Source organism: Anabrus simplex, chromosome 2 (assembly GCF_040414725.1).
Source record: "Anabrus simplex isolate iqAnaSimp1 chromosome 2, ASM4041472v1, whole genome shotgun sequence".
NCBI classification, from domain to species: Eukaryota; Metazoa; Arthropoda; class Insecta; order Orthoptera; family Tettigoniidae; genus Anabrus; species Anabrus simplex.
The window spans coordinates 676810934-676836686 of record NC_090266.1 but is presented as its reverse complement, the minus strand read 5'-3'; the positions used below and the strand labels follow the sequence as shown (position 1 = coordinate 676836686).

Genomic DNA, 25753 nt, shown 5'->3' with positions numbered 1-25753 from the left:
CATAAGTTAGTATCGATTCATAACAGGTTGAATATACTAGTTTCTTAAATTTCTTCGGATACCGCTTACACTCTAGTAGAAGCTGTTTGCTTGTTGTATTCTTTTCCCAATTTTCTCTGTTATCTTTCCACCTTCCTAGTACTTGAAACTTTTACCCACTTCCAGAATTTTCCCATTCAGTTTTATCTTTTCTCTTCCTTCCTTTCTTTCACTTGTCAGCACTATTGTTTTACTCTTCTCTGTGCTTACTTTCATCCCAAATTCATCTATATCTTGATTCCATACATCTACTTGTTTTTGCACTTCCGTTTCATCCTCACCCCATATCCTATATCATCTGCAAACAACATGGCTTTTGTTTCCTGTCTTCCCAATCTCTGTTTAATGTTCTGATGAATTTCATCCATGACTATAATGAATAGCATGGGGGATAGTACACTTCCTTGCCAGAGACCATTTTCAACCTTAAACCATTTTGTTTTTCCTATACTAGTCTTTACACTACTAACACAATTTTTGTACAAAGCTTTTATCATTTGCACTTCCACTCTGTTAACTTCTTTTTTTCCTTAATATGTCCCTTACCAAGTGTCTGGGCACACTGTCATAAGCTTTCTCAATATCAATAAATGTCATCACCATGTCTTTACCAAACTCCCATCTTTTCTCCATCGTATGTCTTAATGTAAAGATCAGGTCAAACGTTGATCTGTCTTTCCTAAAACCATACTGTTCTTCTTCAATTTTTCCTTCCAGCTTCCTCCTCAGTCTTCCTTCCAATACTCTCTCAAAGATCTTAGCTACATTGGCAATACATCTTTTTTTAAATATCGGGATAATTAAACCCTTTCCCCACTCTTCTGGGATCTCTTTCTTCCTCCAGAATATTCTAAATAATCTATACAGCCACTGTAGCCCTATTAGTCCTGCTGCTTTAATCATTTCAGTAGTTACCTCATCCACTCTTGCTGCTTTACCGCTCTACATCTTATGTATGGCTTCCTCTATTTCTAACATCGATACCTCCTTTTCTTGTTCTTCTTTCCCCATCGTTTCTTCTTGCAGCTTCTCATCTACCAGTTCACTGTTTTTAATATTTAGCAATTCTGAGAAGTATTCTTCCCATCTTTTTAGTACGTCATCTCTTTGCGTCAATAATTTCAGTGTATAGTATTCAAATTGAGCAATCGTTTACTTAGCCTTTATTTATAACGAGTTGACGACTGCTATCAATCACATTTACGTATTTATTACGAAAACATGTTCTCTTCTTTCATTTCTTTATTGAACAGCAGTTCATGGGTATTACTAATAATCTCCGACATCACCTTCAAATTACATGTATAAACCTCATTTTTGGTCCGTATTGAAAATTTACAGTTCAAAAATAATGAAGGTGTTCATTAATCCACCTATTCAATATTTTATTTCCACTTATAGTGGTTACATAAACACAATAACGATTATTAGAAGTATAGAAAAAGGAAGAATGTTGAACGAACTAGAAAGGTTATATGTCTATTTAGACCAGACGTATAATAAGGAGCGGAATCTTAATGACATCACGGATGTTACATGAATTAATGCCTAAATTATTAAAGACAGTTCAAATAAAGTTAGGATACCTAATATATTCAATTCTTCATACTCTAATACTCCACCCATATCTACGGGTAATAGGCCTACTTCCAGCAAAATTGATAATTCCGCTCCTTCGACACCCGCGTCACAGTTAACTCCAACCATCCTCTCCTCCCTTCCACATTCCCCCGTTCCTTCCCCTCCGAGTTCACTTTTTTTTTTTTTTTGCTAGGGGCTTTACGTCGCACCGACACAGATAGGTCTTATGGCGACGATGGGATAGGAAAGGCCTAGGAGTTGGAAGGAAGCGGCCGTGGCCTTAATTAAGGTACAGCCCCAGCATTTGCCTGGTGTGAAAATGGGAAACCACGGAAAACCATTTTCAGGGCTGCCGATAGTGGGATTCGAACCTACTATCTCCCGGATGCAAGCTCACAGCCGCGCGCCTCTACGCGCACGGCCAACTCGCCCGGTTCCGAGTTCACTACCGCCTCTGCAGCACAGTTACAATATGAGACTCAGAGCCAACAGGAGGGCGGTTACCAATACAACGGTAAATAACAAGCAACAACTTTCAATAAACACGTAAGTCCTCATCATTCTAGGCAACATAAAAAGAATTCTCTCCTTGTGTTCACCATCTTAAGACTTCCTCATTTTCTCTTACAGTGAACATTATTCCAGAATCTACCGACATTTCTCGACAAAGGTCTCTGATAATACTTCAATCTGTACAAAGGGCCACTTCTTCTACAATAATTCTACTGATGCTTCAGTTTCGCCTTTACGTATATCTACCTTTGAATGTTTTAATACCTTCACGCTTACGACTTTAGCAGCGGCCTTGAACATATTGTATATATGACATACGTTTTTGTGCTTATGTTTACGCCCTCATTTCCTTGGCATTACATATTATCACATTGGTAATCTACAAAGAATTTTATTTGAACCATTTTAATTAGAACTACGTATTTTTAATGGAAGAAGTTTTAGTCTCTGACAAGATAGTTTTAGTATGATCATTGACAGTGTTCCATTAACATGTTTTTAATAATGTATCAATATTCACATTATATGTACCAAATTTGAATAACTAGCTAATCCTTTAGCTTCTATTTCTAATACTATATGAACTTTTGAAGATTATTTTAGGCTGAAGATAACCTAAATTCAGGGTGAAACAAGTCCCAAATAAGTGTTATTGTGTTTATGTAACCACTATAAGTGGAAATAAAGTATTGAATAGGTGGATTAATGAACATCTTCATTATTTTTTAATCACCTTCAAATGTCGACGAGAGTTCGCAAGTGCACATAGCAACGAAACGATACCGAAGATCGCATTTTGTGGCAAACGCTTCAGCTTTCTTATTCGAACAGTCACCTAACCTAACTTAACCATATATATACCATGAAAACATATTTAAGCACCAGTAAAAAAGTGACAACCTTCTTGCTAGAAATTTACATGGTAATAGCCTTACCGAAATTTAACCAGACGAGAGAAAATATAATCGAACCTTTAAAATCAATGATGAACTCTGCCATATCTTGAATATCACAGTCCGACTTAATTTCAGTATTAAAATTCCACGATTGTTTACTTTAGCCTTTATTTCTAACGATTTAACAACTGCTATCGACAATGTTATTTACACATTTATTACGAAAAGATGTTCTCTTTCATTTCGACTTTGCTTTACGGAACAGCAGTAGACGGGTATTATTAATCGACTCCAACATTGCCTTTGAATCGCGACGAGAGAGCTCGCAAGCGCACATAGCAAGAAAACAATTCCGTACCTAACATGATCAATCGCATTTTATGGCAAACGTTTCAGTTTTCTTATTCAAACAGCATCATCGAACCTAACTTAACCGTACTAGATGTGTGACTACTGAAGTACCCATGCTTCACTACGGAATTCTCAGAAAGACTATCTTTGTGGTTTTCCCAATTGAAGTCAGCACACATCGTTACAAAGACGCCAGTAGGAATGTGCGATTAATAGAGCAAACGCCTGAAAAGCCAACATCTAATTCTTGATCTGATTTTTTTATATGCTCTATTGGTGGAAAAGTATCTAATTCCCTCCATGGGAATTTAGAATTACCATTTGGAATTGCTAGGCGGGCATTAATTCCATTGTGGAGTTTTATCTCCCGTATGCAGTTATCAGACTGTGCCACATAAGAGGCTTCTGATAAGTTCACCTGCATACACCCCAGCATCAGTGGGTAGGGTCTGACACATCCCACTCTGATGAGTCTAGTGTCAGACCTAAGACGAAATGCTGGTTAATAGAGCAAACGCCTGAAAAGCCAACATCTAATTTTTGATCTGATTTTTTTATATGCTCTATTGGTGGAAAAGTATCTAATTCCCTCCATGGGAATTTAGAATTACCATTTAAAAGCAATGTTATCATATAAAATACTCGATCAAATGAAAAACCACACATTTTCTCACTTTTAATGAACAGTACTACGGTTAAACTAAATTAAAATAATAAGCGAGTTATTCCACCTTTTCAATACAAATTAAATATTTTTTATTTAATAAACATTTAGTGGGACTAGCTTGGACCTACCATATTTAAAGATCACCTTCAGCCATATTGGGTGTAGAACAGAGTATTTGAAACACAGTGGTTTTAAAGATGGTCTTAAAACATAGAAGTTTGACACTATGAAAAATTGTTTTTTGAATTTCCTGAAAAACACTTTTGTTGTAAGAAATTAGTTCACTTAGCTGTAGGAATATACGAAGAATATTATAAGACTTCTTCTCGTATATTTGGTTTAATCAAAGTACACTACGGACCCTTAAAATGAAATTCATTTCTCCAGTACTACGGTGCCGATCTAACAGTCCAAAGTTCCAGTGCTGGAATGACCAGGTCGCAGACAGCCGTGAACACTCCTCTGCCATTATTCCATTAAATGTGCACATCGCTCATTCTAACCAGTGCCTCAGAGTAGGGATTGAATAGCTAGAATGCTATGATGAACCAGTGTGTTAAGTACCAGTAGTATCAGAAAATTTATGAACCAGAGAAATGGCAAGAAGGAAGTTATCTAACTCCCCAGCTACTTCCCGCCAATATTCAGGCAGGCTGTTATACTCTGTACACAGCAGTAATCCCATCGATCAGAGATGAGTGGCAATGGAAGACACAAAGCACATCACAACAAGCAATGGTCAATGTAATGTTATTGTTGATCAATCTTATGAGCTTTCTATATTGTAGGCCTTCACATTTAGTTTTCTTTCGACTCTGTGATATTAGGGCGTCTTATAAAATTATTTATAATTTATTTACGTACTGATTTTTCATTAAATTCTGTTTACCCATTTTCTCGTGACTCAGCGCTTATATGGACTTCGCAAAAAAAAATAGCCATGTTCATGAATAGGCCTATCTCTATTATCATAGCTGGTACGGTAAAAATGTATAAGATATGAATGATCGGAAATTTAACAACTATATAACTATAGTTATGTAGTATTTATCGATAGGACCACTAATAACATGAATCGGATAATTAAATTTTACGCCTTCCCCTAAACTACCATAAATAAAATAATTTATGGCCTAAATTGTAGAGACTTATTCCCCGACTTTACATACCGATTTTCATTAAAGTCTCATCAGCCATTTTCACGTGATGCGCGTACATACAGACAGAAATTATGGAAAATGAAAAAATGCATTTCCTTGTCATTGTGGATACGACCAATACAGGAATACCATTCTTTTTAAATTTGGAGCAATGTACAGACAAAACTGTTATTTTATATATATATGAAAACATACTTCAAGCGCTAATAGAAAAATGATAACCTTCTTGCTATAAATTTACATGATAATAGCTTTTCCAAATTTAACCACACGCAAGAAATTATAAACTAACCTCTGAAATCAATATGCACTCTGCCATATCTTGAGGTGTATCCCAATCTTACCTAATTGATTTAGTATTAAAATTAAGCGATAGTTTATTCAGCCTTTATTTTTAACGAGTTAACAACTGTTATAAATGTTATAACGGACCATTTATATTGGTGTTATAAATTTACTCATTCGGAACAAATGTTTCAGGTTCCCTATGGGAATCAACATCTATATTAACAACTGTTATCGGACATGTTATTTACGCATTTATTACGAAAACAAGTTCTCTTTCATTTCAAATTTTCTTTACGGAACAGCAGTCAACGGGTATTACTAATAGATGACAACATTGCCGTTGTTGATAAACTTAACCATAATGATGAAGGGAATGCATATTGTTCCTGAAACATGTATGATAGAATAAATAATTTTCAATCATTAAAAGGTGGACCCAACATAAGCTATTTTAAGTAGTTTCTTTAATAGATTCCGACATTGCCTTCGAATATCAACGAGATAGCTCGCTAGTGGACATAGCGAGGAAATGATACTGAAGTTGATCGATCACATGCAACATAATCGCTGGGATGCATATACATCGGTAACAGAAAAAATCGTGCACGCTTAATCGCTAGTAATAACGGATGCGTCAGTGACACAGCTCTCGCTGTAACAAGATAATACACAGTTTAATATAGGAGTTTTGAAGGGACAGACAGAAACTGTTGTTATAACGGGGTTCTCGTCATATGCCGTACTCACTATAGCAGACTTCTACTGTATGCAGCACTTCTAAACACAATGCATTTTTTTTTTAATATGAACATGCAATCTGACATCTAAGACCTCCCATTTTGTTGTATATAAACATATACCGTGTAATCTCGAGTACCACCCGCACGGCTTTTTCGAAAATACCGCTTCCAAAATTAGGTGCGGGTCTTATTTAAAATTTTTGGAAATTTATCTTTCTGCATGTGCATAAATCGGGCATCACTGCCGGCGCGGCTTGGCAACAATGCTCTCTCCGCTCTCAGTATATGCTACTTCCGTGCTTGGCGTCAGTCTCACGCACGTTCTCGGAGCATCAACATGAATTCCACAAAGTGTTTGCGATCTTTTACTGCGAGTGAGAAACTGAAAGTAGTTCAGAAAACCAAAATTATTGGAAATCGTGCCGCCGGTAGGAAATACGATATTGACGAGTTGTGTATTCGCGAATAGACAAAGAAGAAAAATGTGCTATTAACATGTAGTGGTGATCACAGAGCTTTTCGTGGACTGAGTGTACAGTTTCCAGAAATTGAAAAAAAACTTTATAAATATGTGAAAGAAAGGTGGGAATTGGGATATGGTGTGTCAACTGAAGTGTGTCAGCTAAAGGCATTAGAGATCGCAAAGGAACTTTCAATATAAGGGTTTAAGGCAAGCCGAGGATGGGTTTGTAATTTTTATAAAAGAAATGGGTTGAGTGTACGAAGGTATACCTCAATTTCACAGAGTCTTCCTGGTGCCTACAATGAGAAATTATTGTCGTTTCGGTGTCACATAATTCAGTTGTGGAAGGAAAATGCATATTTGCTTTCCCAAATTGGCAATGCAGATCAGACGCCAGTCTACTTTGAAATGCCAGTGGACAGGACTGTGAATGTTAAGGGTGTGAAAAGTGTTACTGTTAGAACAGGTGGTAATGCAAAACAACAGTGTACGGTAATGTTGTGTATTCTCGCCAACGGAACCAAATTGCCGCTGTACATTGTTTTCAAGCAAAAGACGCTTCCTAAAAATCTACCCGCTGGTGTTATTGTCAGATCTCAGAACTCCAGCTTGATGGACAGTTCACTTGGGGAAGACTGGGTAAAGTGTGTCTCGCAACATCGCCCTGGTGCATTATTGGGACAATAGAGCCTGCTTGTTCTCAACAGTTACCGCGGCCACACAACAGACGCAGTGAAGAAACATATCAAGGATGGAAAAACCGACCTAGCAGTCATTCCGGGCATGATGACGTCTATGCTACAGCCACTGGATGTCTACGTGAACTGTCCATTTAAAGCAGCCTTGAAAGAGCTCTTTACAGAATGGATGGCGGCTGACAATCACACACTGACGCCAACTGGTCGCATTCATTGCCCGGAAGTTCAGCTGTTGTGTTTGTGGATTTTGACGGCATGGAATCGTATCCCTGGAGACCTCATACGGAAGAGCTTCAGGAAATGCAGCAAGTCTAATGCTATGGATGGCAGCGATGACATTTTGTGGGAAGGTTATGGTGATGAAAGTTTCGAAGTTGGTACTGATGATGATTATGATGAATGAACTTGCTGGATATCGTTCTGGAAATGTTTGTTTACTTTTATTTGTATTTTCTAATCATTTGATGTGTGTTCGTAAAGATTGTAAATAATTTTGACTTCATTATTTTTTAAATATTGGTCTTTCAAAATAAGGGTGTGGGTCTTATTCGGTGGCGGGTGGTATTCGAGATTATACAGTAGTCTTACATCTTAGACCTCCCCTTTTTATAGCTGGCAGTGAAATAAATCTAGATGAGTATCAATCACACACGCGCGCCCATTCGTGAACTTTCAGACATCGTGCTTATCGGAAGGTTAAATACTTGAAAAACATTCTTCACTCGATCCCTTACAGTCTGGTTTTATGAAAGGACACATTACTGGAATAACAATAATCAAGATTACAGATGACATTAGACTGGCAATGGACAAACAGAAACAAGCTATACTCAACCTTCTAGACATCAGCAGTGCGTCTGACACTGTTAATATAGACATACTGTTAGGTAAGTAACAGAAACTTTGTATAAATGCTCCAGCTATTCAGCTCTTGGGATCAAACATGACTACCACACAATGGATGACTAAGCTATCTGGCATCCCTCAAGGGTCTGTTCTTATACCTCTTTTATTCTTAATCTATACTAATGACATTTCTTCTTAACTGAATGATTGCTACTAGCACCCTTATGCAGACAAACTTCAAATATACTCTCACCTTGAAGTCTCTGACATTGACAATGCAATCCACCAAATGAACTCAATTTTAAAATCAATTAGCAACTATGAAAAAAGAAAAAGAACTGCCTATTAATTAACCAAAAGAAAGCACAAACAAGTAGTTGCACAGTTTGGGTCATGCTATGTAAAGAAAATTGGAAAAATATGAAGTAGAAGGAATGTCGTATGTAAGGATATCCTTCAATAAATACACTGACTGAAAGTGACAATGCAACACCAAGGAGGAGTGGTTCGAAAGGGATGAAAGTTGGGGAAAAAACAGAGACGGCACGGATGAATAATTGATGTTTATTTCAAACCGATATGCAGGTTACACAATGCGCACGGCATCGACTCAGTAGGATGTAGGACCACCGCGAGTGGCGATGCACGCAGAAACACGTCGAGGTACAGAGTCAATAAGAGTGCGGATGGTGTCCTGAGGGATGGTTCTCCATTCTCTGTCAACCATTTGCCACAGTTGGTCGTCCGTACGAGGCTGGGGCAGAGTTTGCAAACGGCGTCCAATGAGATCCCACACGTGTTCGATTGGTGAGAGATCCGGAGAGTACGCTGGCCACGGAAGCATCTGTACACCTCGTAGAGCCTGTTGGGAGATGCGAGCAGTGTGTGGGCGGGCATTATCCTGCTGAAACAGAGCATTGGGCAGCCCCTGAAGGTACGGGAGTGCCACCGGCCGCAGCACATGCTGCACGTAGCGGTGGGCATTTAACGTGCCTTGAATACGCACTAGAGGTGACGTGGAATCATACGCAATAGCGCCCCAAACCATGATGCCGCGTTGTCTAGCGGTAGGGCGCTCCACAGTTACTGCCGGATTTGACCTTTCTCCACGCCGACGCCACACTCGTCTGCGGTGACTATCACTGACAGAACAGAAGCGTGACTCATCGGAGAACACGACGTTCCGCCATTCCCTCATCCAAGTCGCTCTAGCCCGGCACCACGCCAGGCGTGCACGTCTATGCTGTGGAGTCAATGGTAGTCTTCTGAGCGGGCGCCGGGAGTGCAGGCCTCCTTCAACCAATCGACGGGAAATTGTTCTGGTCGATATTGGAACAGCCAGGGTGTCTTGCACATGCTGAAGAATGGCGGTTGACGTGGCGTGCGGGGCTGCCACCGCTTGGCGGCGGATGCGCCGATCCTCGCGTGCTGACGTCACTCGGGCTGCGCCTGGACCCCTCGCACGTGCCACATGTCCCTGCGCCAACCATCTTCGCCACAGGCGCTTCACCGTGGACACATCCCTATGGGTATCGGCTGCGATTTGACGAAGCGACCAACCTGCCCTTCTCAGCCCGATCACCATACCCCTCGTAAAGTCGTCTGTCTGCTGGAAATGCCTCCGTTGACGGCGGCCTGGCATTCTTAGCTATACACGTGTCCTGTGGCACACGACAACACGTTCTACAATGACTGTCGGCTGAGAAATCACGGTACGAAGTGGGCCATTCGCTAACGCCGTGTCCCATTTATCGTTCGCTATGTGCGGAGCACAGCGGCGCATTTCACATCATGAGCATACCTCAGTGACGTCAGTCTACCCTGCAATTGGCATAAAGTTCTGACCACTCCTTCTTGGTGTTGCATTTGCTCTGTCAGTCAGTGTATTTACCCGATTGACCTTCATGTCCTGATGGGTTTCAGCTAATTATTATTATTATTATTATTATTATTATTATTATTATTATTATTATTATTATTATTATCATCATTATTATTATTGCCTCACAAACTCAACGTAATATATGTAAAATTCAGGTCATATGTTTTATATTAGAGTAGATGTCGGTGCGACGTAAAGCCACTAGCAAAAAAAAAAATTTAGAGTAGATATCGGGTTGGCAATAGCCAACATGAAAGACCCTTGGTCCAAAAGCAATAGTTATTCTTGGATCATTTTCAATTACTTCAGGCTGCAACAGAACCAATGCATTGTTGAATTTTCCCATCATACTGGCATCGTCATTTTAGTAAGTAAGTTAGTTTCACTTGCTGTCCTTGTAGCGGTGTTACTAAAGTGCTCAAAACACATCTGTTCTGCCTATCTGTGGTTTCATACAGGAAAAACAATACTGGATTATCGGCTAGTACTTGCCTGATCTATTTTCATTTTTCTTCATTCAGAGGCTGAAGATATGATTTTTGTACAGTGCTCTCACCTGGAACAGACTCTCCAGTATAGTTCTGGAAATATGATTTGATACTAAGGTTGTTAAGCTTCTAAAAGGGGAACACAACATGTCCCAAATGTCTTTACAGTATTAGTAAGAAATTCACTTTTGTTTCTTGAACTTGAAGGGGCTAGTGCCTCACCAACAGACTGATGTCGCAGTCCACCTTTACCACCTTATATTTCATTATTCTTCACCTACATGCCGCTTGACGCAATTACTTTTGTGTTTTTCATCAACTGTCACTGAAATATCACATACATTGCGTTTCAGAACAGATCCATCACTTTGAATATCATCTGCACTAAACTCATGCATCATCACGCATTTTCCAAGCGTTCATTTTCCATTTCGATATGCTAAATATTGGCAACAAAGCAGAATGACAGACACTATACACTAGCCAAAGTATACACTGGACTGAAAAATTACATCAGTTTAATTTCATTCCCCACTCCAGCAGTCGACGATACTGATTGACGGGATTACTAATTGATCAATTTGACTCCACCTTCCTATGTTTCTTCTTGCAGTATGATGAAGCGCAAACTAATCTGTGGACCTTTTGCCTAATGGGAGTTCACGGAGAGCAAACTAATCTGAAAGCTTTCGCCTAACATAACTGCGCTGAAACAAAGGTAATATGTTACCACTCTAAAGACTGTAAATGCTAATTAAAAACATACAGAAAGTGGGAGATTTGCGCAATCGTAAAAAGAAGTCAATGGCAGAAAAGTAGCTTTAGCCACAGAAAGGGTCGGTTCCCTTGTTTAATTTTTATAGGAATAAAACTTGGCAAAACAGCAAAAGCACGAGTGGGAGAGGGGATGGGGTGTGCTGAAAATTGCTTACATTGACTTAAGGTGCAAAGAGGCACTGGCACTGAGAAAAGGTGCAATCAAAACTCAATTAAGATTGTTTATTTCATGTTTTCCTTGTAAGAGAAGTCAATTTGAAAATGTTAATAGAAAAAATTATTAAGGTGCAGCACCTAAAATTCCTAGCTCTAGTAATAACATAATCTACCAGAGATTTTTATTTGCCATTCCAGCTGTATCTTGTCACGTATGATTTTTTTTTTCTTCTGCGACCATGTGCTTTTAACCAAGAGTACATTTCTCAAGCACAGGTCAAGTAGAAGTTCTCCATCAGTATTTCCCTTCCACATCTGAATGGTCCCATGGCTGCCTCGTATCCTATTCTTTCTGTTCCTACCTGGGCATTACCTATTATTATTATTATTATTATTATTATTATTATTATTATTATTATTATTATTATTATGAGGTTCCCCCTCATCAATGTTGTCCTCCAGCTGCTGTAGGAAATATCTCTTTCCTTGTTGGGGAGCATAAACCTGAAAACTTTTGAGGTATTCTTCATTTAAAGAAACCATTAATTATTCTTTCATTAATATAGGTGACATCAAAAATAAAGTCAATGTCCTGATGTAGGATTATCCCCACAATTCCTTGTCATTGTCTTATTTCCACTTCAATAAAGTTTATTGCCATTATCTAATGCTTGTGTGTCACAACCTTTACATTACGTATCATTCGGGTCCAAGATCATTACATGCCTGCAGTCCATAATGTCAGCGATTTCATTCAGCTTATTGGTCAGGGTTAAAATATTCAATGTTCCAATTCTCAAATTGGTTTCCTTACATTGTTTTAAAGTGTGTCTTCTAGTACACTTTGGAAGAACATCATGCCCTACAGAGCCATCAATAATTCCAATGGTATCAGAAGTATTGGTCCCAGTCTGTGTTTTAGTATTCTTTCCGAGGCTCATTTTTGTGTTTAAAAGCAATCCGGTTTATTTTCCTCTTCTGCTGACTTGTTAGACCTATCACAGCCAAGGGATTTTCTATCAGGGTGAATTCCCCTAGCCTTAGTAGTGCCCCATTTCATCTACAAAGCAACAGGCTAATTTATTGTACTCATATTAATCCCCGATTACTGGGCTTCTTTTCCAGTCATCTCCAGTGTACTGAAGTCCATCTTCTTCACTGCAGATGTCATTGAGGTCTTCACTCGTAACCTTGAGCTGGGATCCTTAGTACATGCTACACACACGGTCAGTATGATATGTGACTCGCATGGGCAGGGCCGGCACACCCTGAAGTAGAACTGCCTCAAGGAGGGTCTCTACCCGCTACCCATGAAAGGGTTTCTATTACCGCATATTCTATTTAATGCCAAGTAAGTTCACATAACAGTGACACTACAAGGTGCCAAATTTTATCACGATTATGCGAGGAGACATTGCTGAGCAATAGTGTGTGCCTTGTATTTCCCAATAATTCTCTAATTAGTTGGCAGATGGCAGACTCTTGAAAACTGATGTATAACTTATTAGAAAATTAAGGTAGATTATAAAGGATTCATTGCAACGCTAAGAATTTTAACTTGGGTGAGGAATATTTAACTCTCATTTACTTCGTGGAAGATATCCCAACAGTAAAAAGAAAGGGTACGAACCTAGTAATATCACCCCAATACCACTCAGCTTCTTGTAATGACCGTGGCGAATCTTGCTCCAACTCCACAGCAGGTGGATGAGGACGGGATACCTTCCGGGGTGGAAGAGCTGGAGCTGATGCAAACTCAGGTAGTTTCTCTCCCCAGTCCCCATGCAGTAAAAGTAATTCCATGATGCGAATATGAGCCTCAGTATTATAAACCACTTGGCTGAAAAATAAATTTAACAAATATAATCATACATGAAAACTAAACATGTACATTTCAGTAGAGTACTCCAAGAAGAAAAGAGGGCATTTCGTTATTGTCTGCTATGGTTAATTTAAAAGATCTTAATCTATACTGAATGTTACGATACTTACATGATACGCTCCCATGGAGGACGCAGGAAAATATGGCACAAAACTTGAACAAGAACTGTTGGAGGCTCCTTGTTGCCACGCGCATGCTGCAACTGGCATAAACGACAGAAGTGCGCCAGTAAGAAGTGGAGAGTTGACTTGTGGTGTTCAGGTAACTCCTGGACTAGATGGCATAAGCATGCCGCACACTGTTCATCATTACGAATACCTGAGACAAGCATGGAGAATTGGACAGAATAAGAAAGGACGTAACAGCATTAACAACTGCAGGGTCAGTGGATATACAACAGAAATTAATAATAATAATAATTATTATTATTATTTATTATTGTCTAATCAGCCAACTAGAGACCACAATAAGTTTCATTATACATTCTGGCATTTATTCGATTTTTGACTGACCCAGGAGGTTTTCATTAGCTTGCTGTGTTGAGCACAGCGTTCATCCAACCACTTTGTATCAGCTCATCTCGGGAAGTCCCAAAAGTCATGATGCTTGTTCTAAAAAGGTCTTGTTTGTGTACATCATCTAGTCGTAGGTCCATTTCTTCAAGGTCTGTCTTGACGTTAATGTAAGAGTGAAATGTTGTTCTAGATTCTGATTTTGTCCATTGAGAGTCATCCATCCATCATAGGTGATCGTAGAAGCGAACGCTGTGTTTGCGCATCATGTCCATGATAGTCTCTATCTTACAGTAGATTTCTTGTCTGGAATCTCTTATGAAGATCCCGTTTTTTGTAGTTTGGGCGAAGTATGTTGTGGAGAATCTTTCTCTCTTTTTGGCTGTAACTTAGCGAGTGCACATTTCTGAGCGAGGACAAGGCATTCTAACACACAGAGACATACCGGCTTGATGAAAGTGTTGTAATGATGAATTCTGGTATTTATAGAAAATAACCTTTTGTTATATATGTTCCAGGTGGTTTGGGAAGCTACCTCCATTACTATTATTTTCTTTACAAATTTTGCTTTACGACATACAGACACAGATAGGTCTTGTGGAGACTACTACTACTACTACTACTACTACTACTACTACTACTACTACTACTACTACTACTACTACTACTTCCTCTTCTTCTTCATTATTATTATTATTATTATTATTATTATTATTATTATTATTATTATTATTATTATTAAGAGTCTTTAACTATACATTAAGTCTTCAGAGATGCCGAGTAGCATTTATTTAACATACTAGTAAATCTTTCAGTGCCAACCAACAGTGCCAAGATGTGATCAAGCACCTTTGAAAATGAGCAAAAGATGTTATCACTAAAAGACAATTCATTCCAAAACTGTCAAAAATATATGAGGGACTTGATCTACTCTATAACCACATAATATAGATAATAGCTCTCTACCTATGATCAGGGGTTCAGTTGGGCCAGTAATCTGTACTAAACGAGTATCGGAAGTTTCCATCCATGAAGGAAAGAGGTTGCACACTTCAGTATGCATGAATATCCAGGTCAATGCAGTAAAATATTCAGTGAACACAGGCCTTGCAGACCACTGCATACCACCAAGTCACTGCTCTAACAAACTGCCTCCATTCTGCTCTGCTCTGTGCGTAGGGCCTGCAGGTGTCATCAAGGCTGAGGGGTGTCAGGTCCTTTGTCCTATGCAGTGCCTGGTGATCAGCTTACCCTCAAGTGCCTTCCTCACTAGTGTCTCTTAGAGCATGCAGGCTATATGACCTGTTCACTGGATTAGTCTATTATTGCGGGATTGTTGGTTTCTGCATCAGGAGATAGATTTCTTCATTTTTCTTTCTTCTTTATGCATCATTCTCCAGTACATGACCCCAGATCTTCCTCATAACTTCTCTTTCAAGAACAAGTAGCTTTTCTTTTTCCCTATTCATGCAGGCTCCTAAGCCATACAGTACTATTGGGCATATCCTGGTGTTATAGATTCTCATCCTGGTGTTCGCTGAGATTGATTCTGAGTTGAGCAACTTCCTCCCTAAGTGAAAATGTGCATTTCAAGCCCACTGCTATCCTTTCTTTTATGCCCATTGAGAAGTTGATATAAATGTTAAACCAGGATCCCAAGTACTTAAACTGATTAACTTTCCAGAACCTGAGGTTCCCCATCTGCTCCTGCCCTTGCCTTCTGCTTAGTTCCAATTCACCAGTAGTCCAACTTTCCACGTATAACTGCCCACTTCCCCATACATTTCCTTCAGCTTGCGTTTTGATCCACTAAGTAGCACAAAAGCATCCATCCATGTATAAGAGGCATTTGAAGATCCACCCATTTGTACTCCACTCCATTCTACACCTGCTGCCAGCATTCCCTCATTACTTTCTGCAGAATCATGCTGAACAACACACAGGAAATAGCATCCAGCTGTCTCACACTAATTTTAATTTCAGACTTCTCTGTTGTGACCCCACAGAACCGCACCGTTGCCCTCAACCCCTCCATACAAGCTTGTACATTTCTCACCAGCTTCCCAAGTATACCAAATTCACGCAGTGTGCTGTCGAGTCTTTCTCAGTTTATGCGGTTGTATGTACACTGAAAGTCAAAGAAAAGGTTATAGATAATGAACGTACGTTTTCGTGGCTCATAGTATTAACATAAATAAATAAATGAATACTAGATTAAAGCCACTATATTTATTTAATGAAGCCGTGCTTTCAGCCAAATTGCATTGGCCTTCATCAGGGCAAGGTAAGTTCTGCTTCCGACAGTGAGCAAAGAAATTCAAAGAAACGTGGAAGTCGTGGCCGTACTTTCCACGGCCTACCCCACTAATTGGATTCGAGGATCGTCGTGCTGTGATTCACCGCCCTCTTTCGGCGGTTTCGTGAGTGCATCCCGTTGTTCAATGGTGGCCAAATAACATCAACAGGGAAGACAGCTTCAAGTTATCAAATACATGGAGACCTGTACTGCAGAAATACATGCATAACACCACCATGGAACAGTGGGAAACACTCATGAAACCGTCGACACAGGGAGGTGAATCACAGCACGATGATCCACGAGTCCAATTAGTGGGGTAGGCCATGGAAAGTACGGCCATGACTTCCATGTTTCTTTGAAATTCTTTGCTCACTGTCAGAAGCAGAACTTAACATGCCCTGATGAAGGTCAATGCAATTTGGCTGAAAGCTCAGCTTCATTAAATAAATATAGTGGCTTTAATCCAGTATTCATTTATTTATTTGATGATGATGATGATACTTGTTGTTTAAAGGGGCCTAACATCAAGGTCATCAGCCCCTAATGGTATGAAATGAAATAACAAAAAGTACAAATTCATCCACTGACCAAAATGAAATAAAAAATGTCATGAAGAATGAATGGACCAAAAAAAAAAAAAAAAACCCACAGTGGAGCAGACTCAAAAAAGATCGTAAATAGGAGTATTACTGACCAAGGGACCACTTATAAAGTACAATGATGCTTGATCTCTAAAGGGGTGCAAAATCCATGTCTAAGGCCCTACAGAATGGTACATGTCGCGAGTAAAGTAGAACCATGGTATTTGTCATGTTGGGGTACTAATCAAAAGTAGCGAAAACTCACGGTGTTCCACACAAGATGGTACTACTCACAAGTATTGTACTTCGTACAAGGAACGCAGACCTATGGTGTTTCTCACACAATGGCGCCACTCAAGCCAACGCAAACCGATGAGGCTCCTCATCTAGGTGTACTAATCACGGGCGCCGGTATTTCCGTTGTGTTCCTCACGTAGTGGGCACCAATCACAGGCAACGCAGACCGACTGTATCGCTCATATAGCGGTACAACACACAGGCTACACCCAGACTCGCGGTGTTGCTCACATGGGTATGACTCACGGGTACTGGAAACCCCCAGGCCAGCCTCTTTACTGCTACGAATCACAAACCTATTTCGTACCTAATTTAGTGGTACTACACGCAAGTACAGGCAACCCATGGTGTTCCCCGCATGATGGCACGAATCAAAAGTAGTTTCATGGTTCTAATTCAATCACCCCTTGATCGCCCCTTTTAGTTGCCTCTTACGACAGTAAGGGGATACCGCGGGTGTGTTCTACATATGCGTCCCCCACCCACAGGGGGTAGTGTGTTTGGTCTGCGAGAGGTATTTTATTTCCCTCAAGTCTGCCGGCAAGCCAGTTAGAACCCCCCTATCCGCCACCTGCGACGCGCCACGTGGAAGTATCACCTCTCCCCCTGCTACGCCAGCATAGTAGGTTCGTGGCATTTATTTATTTACGTTAAAAGGTTATAGATATTCTTATCATATTCCCAGTGTTCCTGAAACAGTTGCCTCAAAGTGAAAATGCAGTCTATGGTATATCGATTGGGCCAGCTTGATAGTCCTAGACAATGTTCTCTATGAAGTGGTGCAGTTCCCTGAGGATAACGTCAGACAGCGCCTTGTAGGTCACACTGCAGAAGCTGATTCCTCTCTAAATGTTGCATTCCATCTTGTTTCCCTTTTAGAGATTGGGCATATTATTTATTATCTCCATACTACTCCATGCTGCAGCCTTTTGCCATGACCCTTCTGGCCACCTGCCTGTTAGCTTGCTCCTTTCTCCCCACTCAATATTTGAACTATTCCTGCACTTTCACTGAAACAATGATCAACTTCTACACCATTCATATAAATTACACACTGTAAAGGGTATATTTATCTTAATGTGATTAATGAGGGGAATACATAATTTATGTTAATAAGGAATACATTCTGCCTGCTGTCATTTCTTGATGGTTAAAGTACTTTTGCATCCATCTCTTGGCACTGGCTAGAGCAAAGTGTAGCTTCCACTGAAGTCCCAGTCTCATCCATGGCTGTGACAATATGGAAGCTACTGGGGTATGGGTGGTGCTGATTAATGACATTCAGAGCACAACCAGTGTGTCTGAGTGTCATGAAAGGTGTTGCTCATAGGGTTAGTTGTGCTACAATAGCACTGTCTGGCCCAGTGAGGAAAGCAATGGCAAACTACCTCACTCCGCATCTTGCCTAGTACACCTCATTTTGGTACTGCCACTGGTTTTTGTGGTTTCCCTAAAACTGCATAGCCTTTGGTGATGCTATTTGAGGATCCAACCAGCCTCTGGGCTGATAACCTAACAGACAGACAGAAGGAATACATGACATCTCAAAATACGGGTTTGAATTTTAAGGTTGACGTTTCACTGCTATCTATAACACAAAAACGCTTATTGAGGGCTAACTTTCTGATAGGTTATCACACTGAACTTTTTTGTAGAGAATTTTATGCTCAACCATTCTTACATACACACTTTGTCTCTATCGCCGAGTGTTTAGGCAGCATAAGTGAAGAAAATACTCGGATGACCATTTTCTCTCTCTTTCTCTCTCTCACCCCCTCTTCACCACCGACTTTCCTTACAAAAATTGCCCCACTGTTTGGCTCCCTTTTGTCGTAGATTAATGCTTCATACACGTAAACCTTCATTAATACAACGGTGTCAAAATCCGTTCAGTAGGTCTCAAGATTGAACCGCACAAACACAGTTGCCAACTGGGTACTTCATTTTTAATATGTATAGATATCTCTGATGTATACTATTTAAGATCACTCCTCTTATGGAAGGAAATGGGAAGTTATAATAGTAGATGGATAGATCGAATCACAAATGAGGAGATACTGAATTAAATTGCTGACAGGAGAACGATTTGGCGAAAATTGACCGAAAGAAGAGATAGAATGATAGGACACATCTTAAGACACCAGGACTTGTTCAGTTCATTTTTTTTTTTTTTTTTTTTTTTTGCTAGTTGCTTTACGTCGCACCGACACAGAGAGGTCTTATGGCGATGATGGGACAGCGAAAGGCTAGGAGTGGGAAGGAAGCGGCCGTGGCCTTAATTAAGGTACAGCCCCAGCATTTGCCCGGTGTGAAAATGGGAAACCACGGAAAACCATTTTCAGGGCTGCCGACAGTGGGGTTCGAACCTACTATCTCCAGAATACTGGATACTGGCCGCACTTAAACGACTGCAGCTATCGAGCTCGGTCAGTTCATTTGTGCGGGAAGAGTAGGCGGTAGGAACGGCAGGGGTAGACCAAGGTATAAATATGACAAACAGATTAGAGTAGATGTGGGATGTAGTAGTTACGCAGAAATGAAAAGGATAGGCTGGCATGGACACAGAGTTAATAAATAATATACTAGAGGTAGCAGCGCCGCCACCGTCTTCGAGAGAATCACTGCAGCGAGCGGAGCATGTTGAAATCGCAGATGTTTGGCAAAAATCTCACTCCGCTGTACTCATCAAAGTAAATAGGGGACTTTTAAAACTGTGTGGATACATACATACATACATACATACATACATACATACATACATACATACATACATACATTATCATTATAGACTGTTATGCCTTTCAGCGTTCAGTCTGCAAGCCTCTGAGAATTTACTAAACGTCGCCACAATCCTTGATTTGCAACTAGTGTTGTGGCCTCAATTAGTTCTATACCTCTTATCTTTAAATCGTTAGAAACCGAGTCTAACCATCGTCGTCTTGGTCTCCCCCTACTTCACTTACCCTCCATAACAGAGTCCATTATTCTCCTAAGTAACCTATCCTCCTCCATTCGTCTCACATGACCCCACCACCGAAGCCAGTTTATGCGTACAGCTTCATCCATCGAGTTCATTCCTAAATTAGCCTTTATCTCCTCATTCCGGGTACCTTCCTGCCATTGTTCCCACCTGTTTGTACTAGCAATCTCATTCTTGCTACTTTCATGTCTGTTACTTCTAACTTATGAATAAGATATCCTGAGTCCACCAAGCTTTCGCTCCCGTAAAGCAAAGTTGGTCTGAAAACAGACCGATGTAAAGATAGTTTCGTCTGGGAGCTGACTTCCTTCTTACAGAATACTGCTGATCGCAACTGCGAGCTCACTGCATTAGCTTTACTAGACCTTGATTCAATCTCACTTACTATATTACCATCCTGGGAGAACACACAACCTAAATACTTGAAATTATCGACCTGTTCTAGCTTTGTATCACCAATCTGACATTCAATTCTGTTGAATTTCTTACCTACTGACATCAATTTAGTCTTCGAGAGGCTAATTTTCATAGCATACTCATTGCACCTATTTTCAAGTTCCAAGATATTAGACTGCAGGCTTTCGGCACAGTCTGCCATTAAGACCAAGTCGTCAGCATAGGCCAAACTGCTTACTACATTTCCACCTAACTGAATCCCTCCCTGCCATTTTATACCTTTCAGCAGATGATCCATGTAAACTATGAACAGCAAAGGTGAAAGATTACAGCCTTGTCTAACTCCTGTAAGTACCCTGAACCAAGAACTCATTCTACCATCAATTCTCACTGAAGCCCAATTGTCAACATAAATGCCTTTGATTGATTTTAATAATCTACCTTTAATTCCATAGTCCCCCAGTATGGCGAACATCTTTTCCCTCGGTACCCTGTCATATGCTTTCTCTGGATCTACGAAACATAAACACAACTGCCTATTCCTCTCGTAGCATTTTTCAATTACCTGGCACATACTGAAAATTTGATCCTGACAGCCTCTTTGTGGTCTGAAACCACACATTTTTTTTCATCCAACTTCCTCTCAACGACTGATCGCACCCTCCCTTCCAAGATGCCAGTGAATACTTTGCCTGGTATACTAATCAATGAGATAACTCGATAGTTGTTGCAATTCTTCCTGTTTCCTTGCTTGTAGATAGGTGCAATTACTGCTTTTGTCCAATCTGAAGGTACCTTACCAACACTCCACGCTAATTTTACTACTCTATGAAGCCATTTCATCCCTGCCTTCCCACTATACTTCACCATTTCAGGTCTAATTTCATCTATTCCTGCTGCCTTATGACAATGGAGTTTATTTACTATCCTTTCCACTTCCTCAAGCATAATTTCACCAACATCATTTTCCTCCTCCCCATGAGCTTGGCTGTTTGCAACACCACCATGATGATTTCCTTTTACATTGAGAAGATGTTCAAAATATTCCCTCCACCTCTCCAGTGATTCCCTGGGGTCTACTATGAGTTCAGCTGAATTACTAAAAACACTGTTCATTTCCTTTTTCCCTCCCTTCCTAAGATTTTTTATTACTGTCCAGAAAGGTTTCCCTGCTGCTTGACCTAGCCTTTCCAGGTTATTACCAAAATCTTCCCACGACTTCTTTTTGGATTCAACAACTATTTGTTTCGCTCTGTTTCTTTCATCTACGTACAAATCCCTGTCTGCCTCGGCCCTTGTTTGGAGCCATTTCTGATAAGCCTTCTTTTTACGTTTATAGGCTGCTCTCACTTCATCATTCCACCAAGATGTTCGCCTTTTCCCATCTTTACACACAGTTGTTCCTAGGCATTCCCTTGCCGTTTCTACTACAGCATCCCTGTATGCCACCCATTCACTTTCTATATCCTGAACCTGCTTACTGTCTACTGTTCGAAACTTCTCACTAATCATATCCATGTACTTCTGTCTAATTTCCTTGTCCTGGAGATTTTCTACCCTTATTCGTTTGCAGACAGATTTCACTTTCTCTACCCTAGGCCTAGAGATACTTAGTTCACTACAGATCAGATAGTGGTCTGTATCATCGAAAAATCCCCGAAAAACTCTTACATTCCTAACAGATATATATGTGATTTAAAATTCTTATATGTAAATATTCTCAGATACTACAGTATACTTGCGATGCTTCTCTCCAGTAAAAAAGAAAGCCCAAACAGCATAAATACACGAGAAATACCTGACAAAAGAGGACGGTGTTCAGGTGCAGTTAAGTAACACAGAAGCAATTTACTGTTCATATTAAGTCCTTAGAAGGAGGGCACGTATATTTCGATATCCTTTGTGTAAATGACCAGGACTTTAGTATAATTCCGCCCAACGACCGAAAATGCCCTCTCTCGTACGAAGGAAATGAGCAAGTTTTTAGGCCTGAAAGCGTTGGCGAGATTTTAGGGTAAAGTAGATAAAATATTGTCATCACCGATTTAGACGCTGGCTTTCTGAGTTCAAGTTGGCAGGTTCGAGCCTCGCTCAGTCCGGTGATACTTGAGGGTGCTCAAATATGTCACCCTCTTGTAGATAGATTTACCGGCACATGAAGGAACTCTCATGGGAAAAAATTCCGAACCTCAGCATCTCCAAAAAACGTGTAAGTAGTTAGTGGGGTGTAAAGCCATCATTATTATTATTATTATTGTTATTATTATTATTATTATTATTGCCGATGTTTTCTAAACGTCATTACAAGTGGAAATATGACACACTGTTGTGGTTTCAGCCTATTATAAAGTTTTTATTTAGCTTTTCCTGAAATGTATGATTTCCTTAAAGATTTTAACTCGTAAAATGATTACCGTTAAATGGAAAGGGAGAGAGGCAAATTATGTGATTGACGAGAACTGAAAAAATACTTGATATATTTTACAATTTACTTTACATCGCACCGACACAAATAGGTCTTATGGCGACAATGGGATAGGAAAGGACTAGGAGTGGGAAGGAAGCGCCCGTGGTCTTAATTAAGGTACAGCCCCAGCACTTGCAAGCTTACAGCTGCGCAGCGCTATCTGCACAGCCAACTCGCTCGGTCCATCATTTATTATGCTTGTATACAGTCCAATTGTGACGGAAGTAAAGGACACAGATGTTCCCACCATGTTGCACATCTAGTCTCTAAATTGTAAAATCTGTTAAGGTATGAATGGGAACTGCTACACATATTGTACGATGGGAAAGCAACAGAAAAATACATAAAATACTTTCAATAGCTTTTAATACTATAATACAATCAAAAAGTGAAAAACAGTGCACAATTCTAGGCTATCATGCACATCGTCTCTTATTTTCTTTTTTGTACCAATTCGCTTTACGTCGCACCAACACAGATAGGTCTTACGGCGACTATGGGACAGAAAAGGGCTAGGAGTGGGAAGAAAACGACTGTGGCCTTAATTAAGGTGCAGCCCCAGCATTTGCCTGGTATACATATTCAAAACCATTTTCAGGGCTGCCGACAATGGGGTTCAAACTCATTATCTCCTGAACGCAAGCTGACAGATACGTGACCTAAAGCCTGCAGCCACTCTCTCGGTATCATGCACATGATTTTTCTGGATATTCACTTTCAAAGGCATGGCCATTCAGTAAGAGGAAAATGTCATCCCTTATATATCCTAAAGATTAATTTCAGGTTTCAAGGTAAGATCAAAATAATCCCATTCACGCCGACAGGGTAATCATATTACATGTTATAAATCTCATTTTTGTTCCGTATTGAAAATTTACAGTTCAACAACAATAAAGGTGTTTTAATTTAATCCACCTACTCAATACTTTTATTTTCACTTAAAGTGGTTACATAAATAGACTATCAGTTAAATGGGACATGTTTCGCCCTCAATTAAGGGCATCTTCAGCCTAAAAACAATCATCAAGAGTACAACTAATATTAAAAGTGGAAGCTAAAAGTTTAGCCAGTTATTAAAATTCAGGACATAAAAATGTGAAAAATGATACAATATATAAAGATGCTAATGGAAACACTCTCAATGATTAATCTATAACCTTTATTGTTGTTGGACAGGGGAATCAGTCGTGAAGTCAGCCCAAGTAGACATGACAATAAGTGTCGTGCAAAATATTATTTTATATGCACGGAAATTAATTTCAAGGAAACATACCTGTGAAATGATACCGCATTGCCCTTTATGAATCACTCTATGCAGCCATAAGCTGCACAGGAGAGTGGCATTTTCCTTCAGGGAATTATATACTTCAATTTATCGGGAAACTCCAGTAGTGACAGTGCCAAACAATCCAGCTTTTGTCAAACAGCGCGCTCACTCAACTTTGCATGCGACTGCAGCGCCAATGCTACCTCTAGTGTATTATTTACTAACTCTATGGGCATGGGAGCCTCCGTGGCTCAGACGGCAGCGCGTCGGCCTCTCACCGCTAGATACCGTGGTTCAAATCCCGGCGACTCCATGTGAGATTTGTGCTGGACAAAGCGGAGGCGGGGCAGGTTTTTCTCCGGGTATTCCGGTTTTCCCTGTCATCTTTCATTCCAGCAACACTCTCTATTATCATTTCATAGCATTTATCACTCATTAATAAATCACCTTGGGAGTGGCGACCCCATTGTAATAACAGCCTATATCTGCTTCATTCATCCCATCCCTGACCCGGTCAATGACTGGAAAACAGGCTGTAGGTTTTCATTTTCATTTTTCTATGGGCATGGAAGCTGCATCAAACCAGTCTATAGACTGATGAGCCAAACAACAACATACTAGCTAATAGAGAACAGGTTGTAAAAAAAACGCCGGCCTTAAGATCGATACAGCAAACGTTAGTGAGGGAATAGAAGTATTTTAATTATTTCCTACATAGGAACTAATGCATATGATACTATGAAGAACGAACTTATCTCACTGGTTTCTTTAGAGGTAAGTGATTACATGGTTATCAGTACCATGTACGTATTTTATACAAATGTGGGCTGCAAATCTGGATTACTGTATTATCAGCACAGATAAATGGCAGCAAAGCATAGTTGGTTATAAGCCTTTTCTTATGTTTGAAGATGCGAGAATGTGTTCCAACAAAGTCATTTCTTAAATGAAAGAATCCCTCACTTGGGCAAAATTCTGGCATTCTGATGTCGCTTAAGGTGGATAATAATTGAAGGTGCACTGAACATACTGCACATCATAATTACATGCATGCATGTGTACACTGGCATGTTCTCAATTCCTGCTAGAACTGGGAAAGGTGCACCAGAAAATCAAATCAGATTTTTTTTAAAAAAATTTGACTAATACATGATGGAATATTTACAGTGAGTAAGGATTGGGAAGTGGTCTTGGCCTTAATTAAGTTACAGGCCAAGTATATGCTTGGCGTGAAAATGAGAAACCGTGGAAAATGATTTTCAGGTTTGCCAACAGTGATATTCGAACCCACCAACTTCCAAATGCAAGGTTACAGCTACATGACCCAAACCACGTAACCGACTCGCTTGGTAAATCAAGTTACTATGCAGCCAGTCCCTGCTATGAATGGTGTGAAAATGTTGCTCATAGGGTCGGTTGGTGCATGCATTTCAGTGGGCTTGGCAGACTGATATGTAATAGCAACTTCTGGCTCGATGAGGAAAACAACGGGAAACCACAACACTCCTCATTTCCCTAGTACACCTC

General features: G+C 40.0%; 1 protein-coding gene across 4 annotated transcripts in view; it reads right to left on the bottom strand.

Annotated features, from left to right (window-relative positions):
* Positions 1 to 25753, bottom strand: part of Pi3K21B (phosphatidylinositol 3-kinase regulatory subunit alpha) — a 919547-nt gene that overhangs the window by 101523 nt on the left and 792271 nt on the right. For all 4 annotated transcript variants that reach the window (XM_067141251.2, XM_068226250.1, XM_067141250.2 and 1 more), the window contains 2 exons: positions 13538 to 13745; positions 13176 to 13385 (listed from right to left, as the gene is read on the bottom strand). In XM_067141251.2, coding sequence (XP_066997352.2) covers positions 13176 to 13385; positions 13538 to 13745 — 418 coding nt within the window. The remainder of the gene's footprint in view (positions 1 to 13175; positions 13386 to 13537; positions 13746 to 25753) is intronic.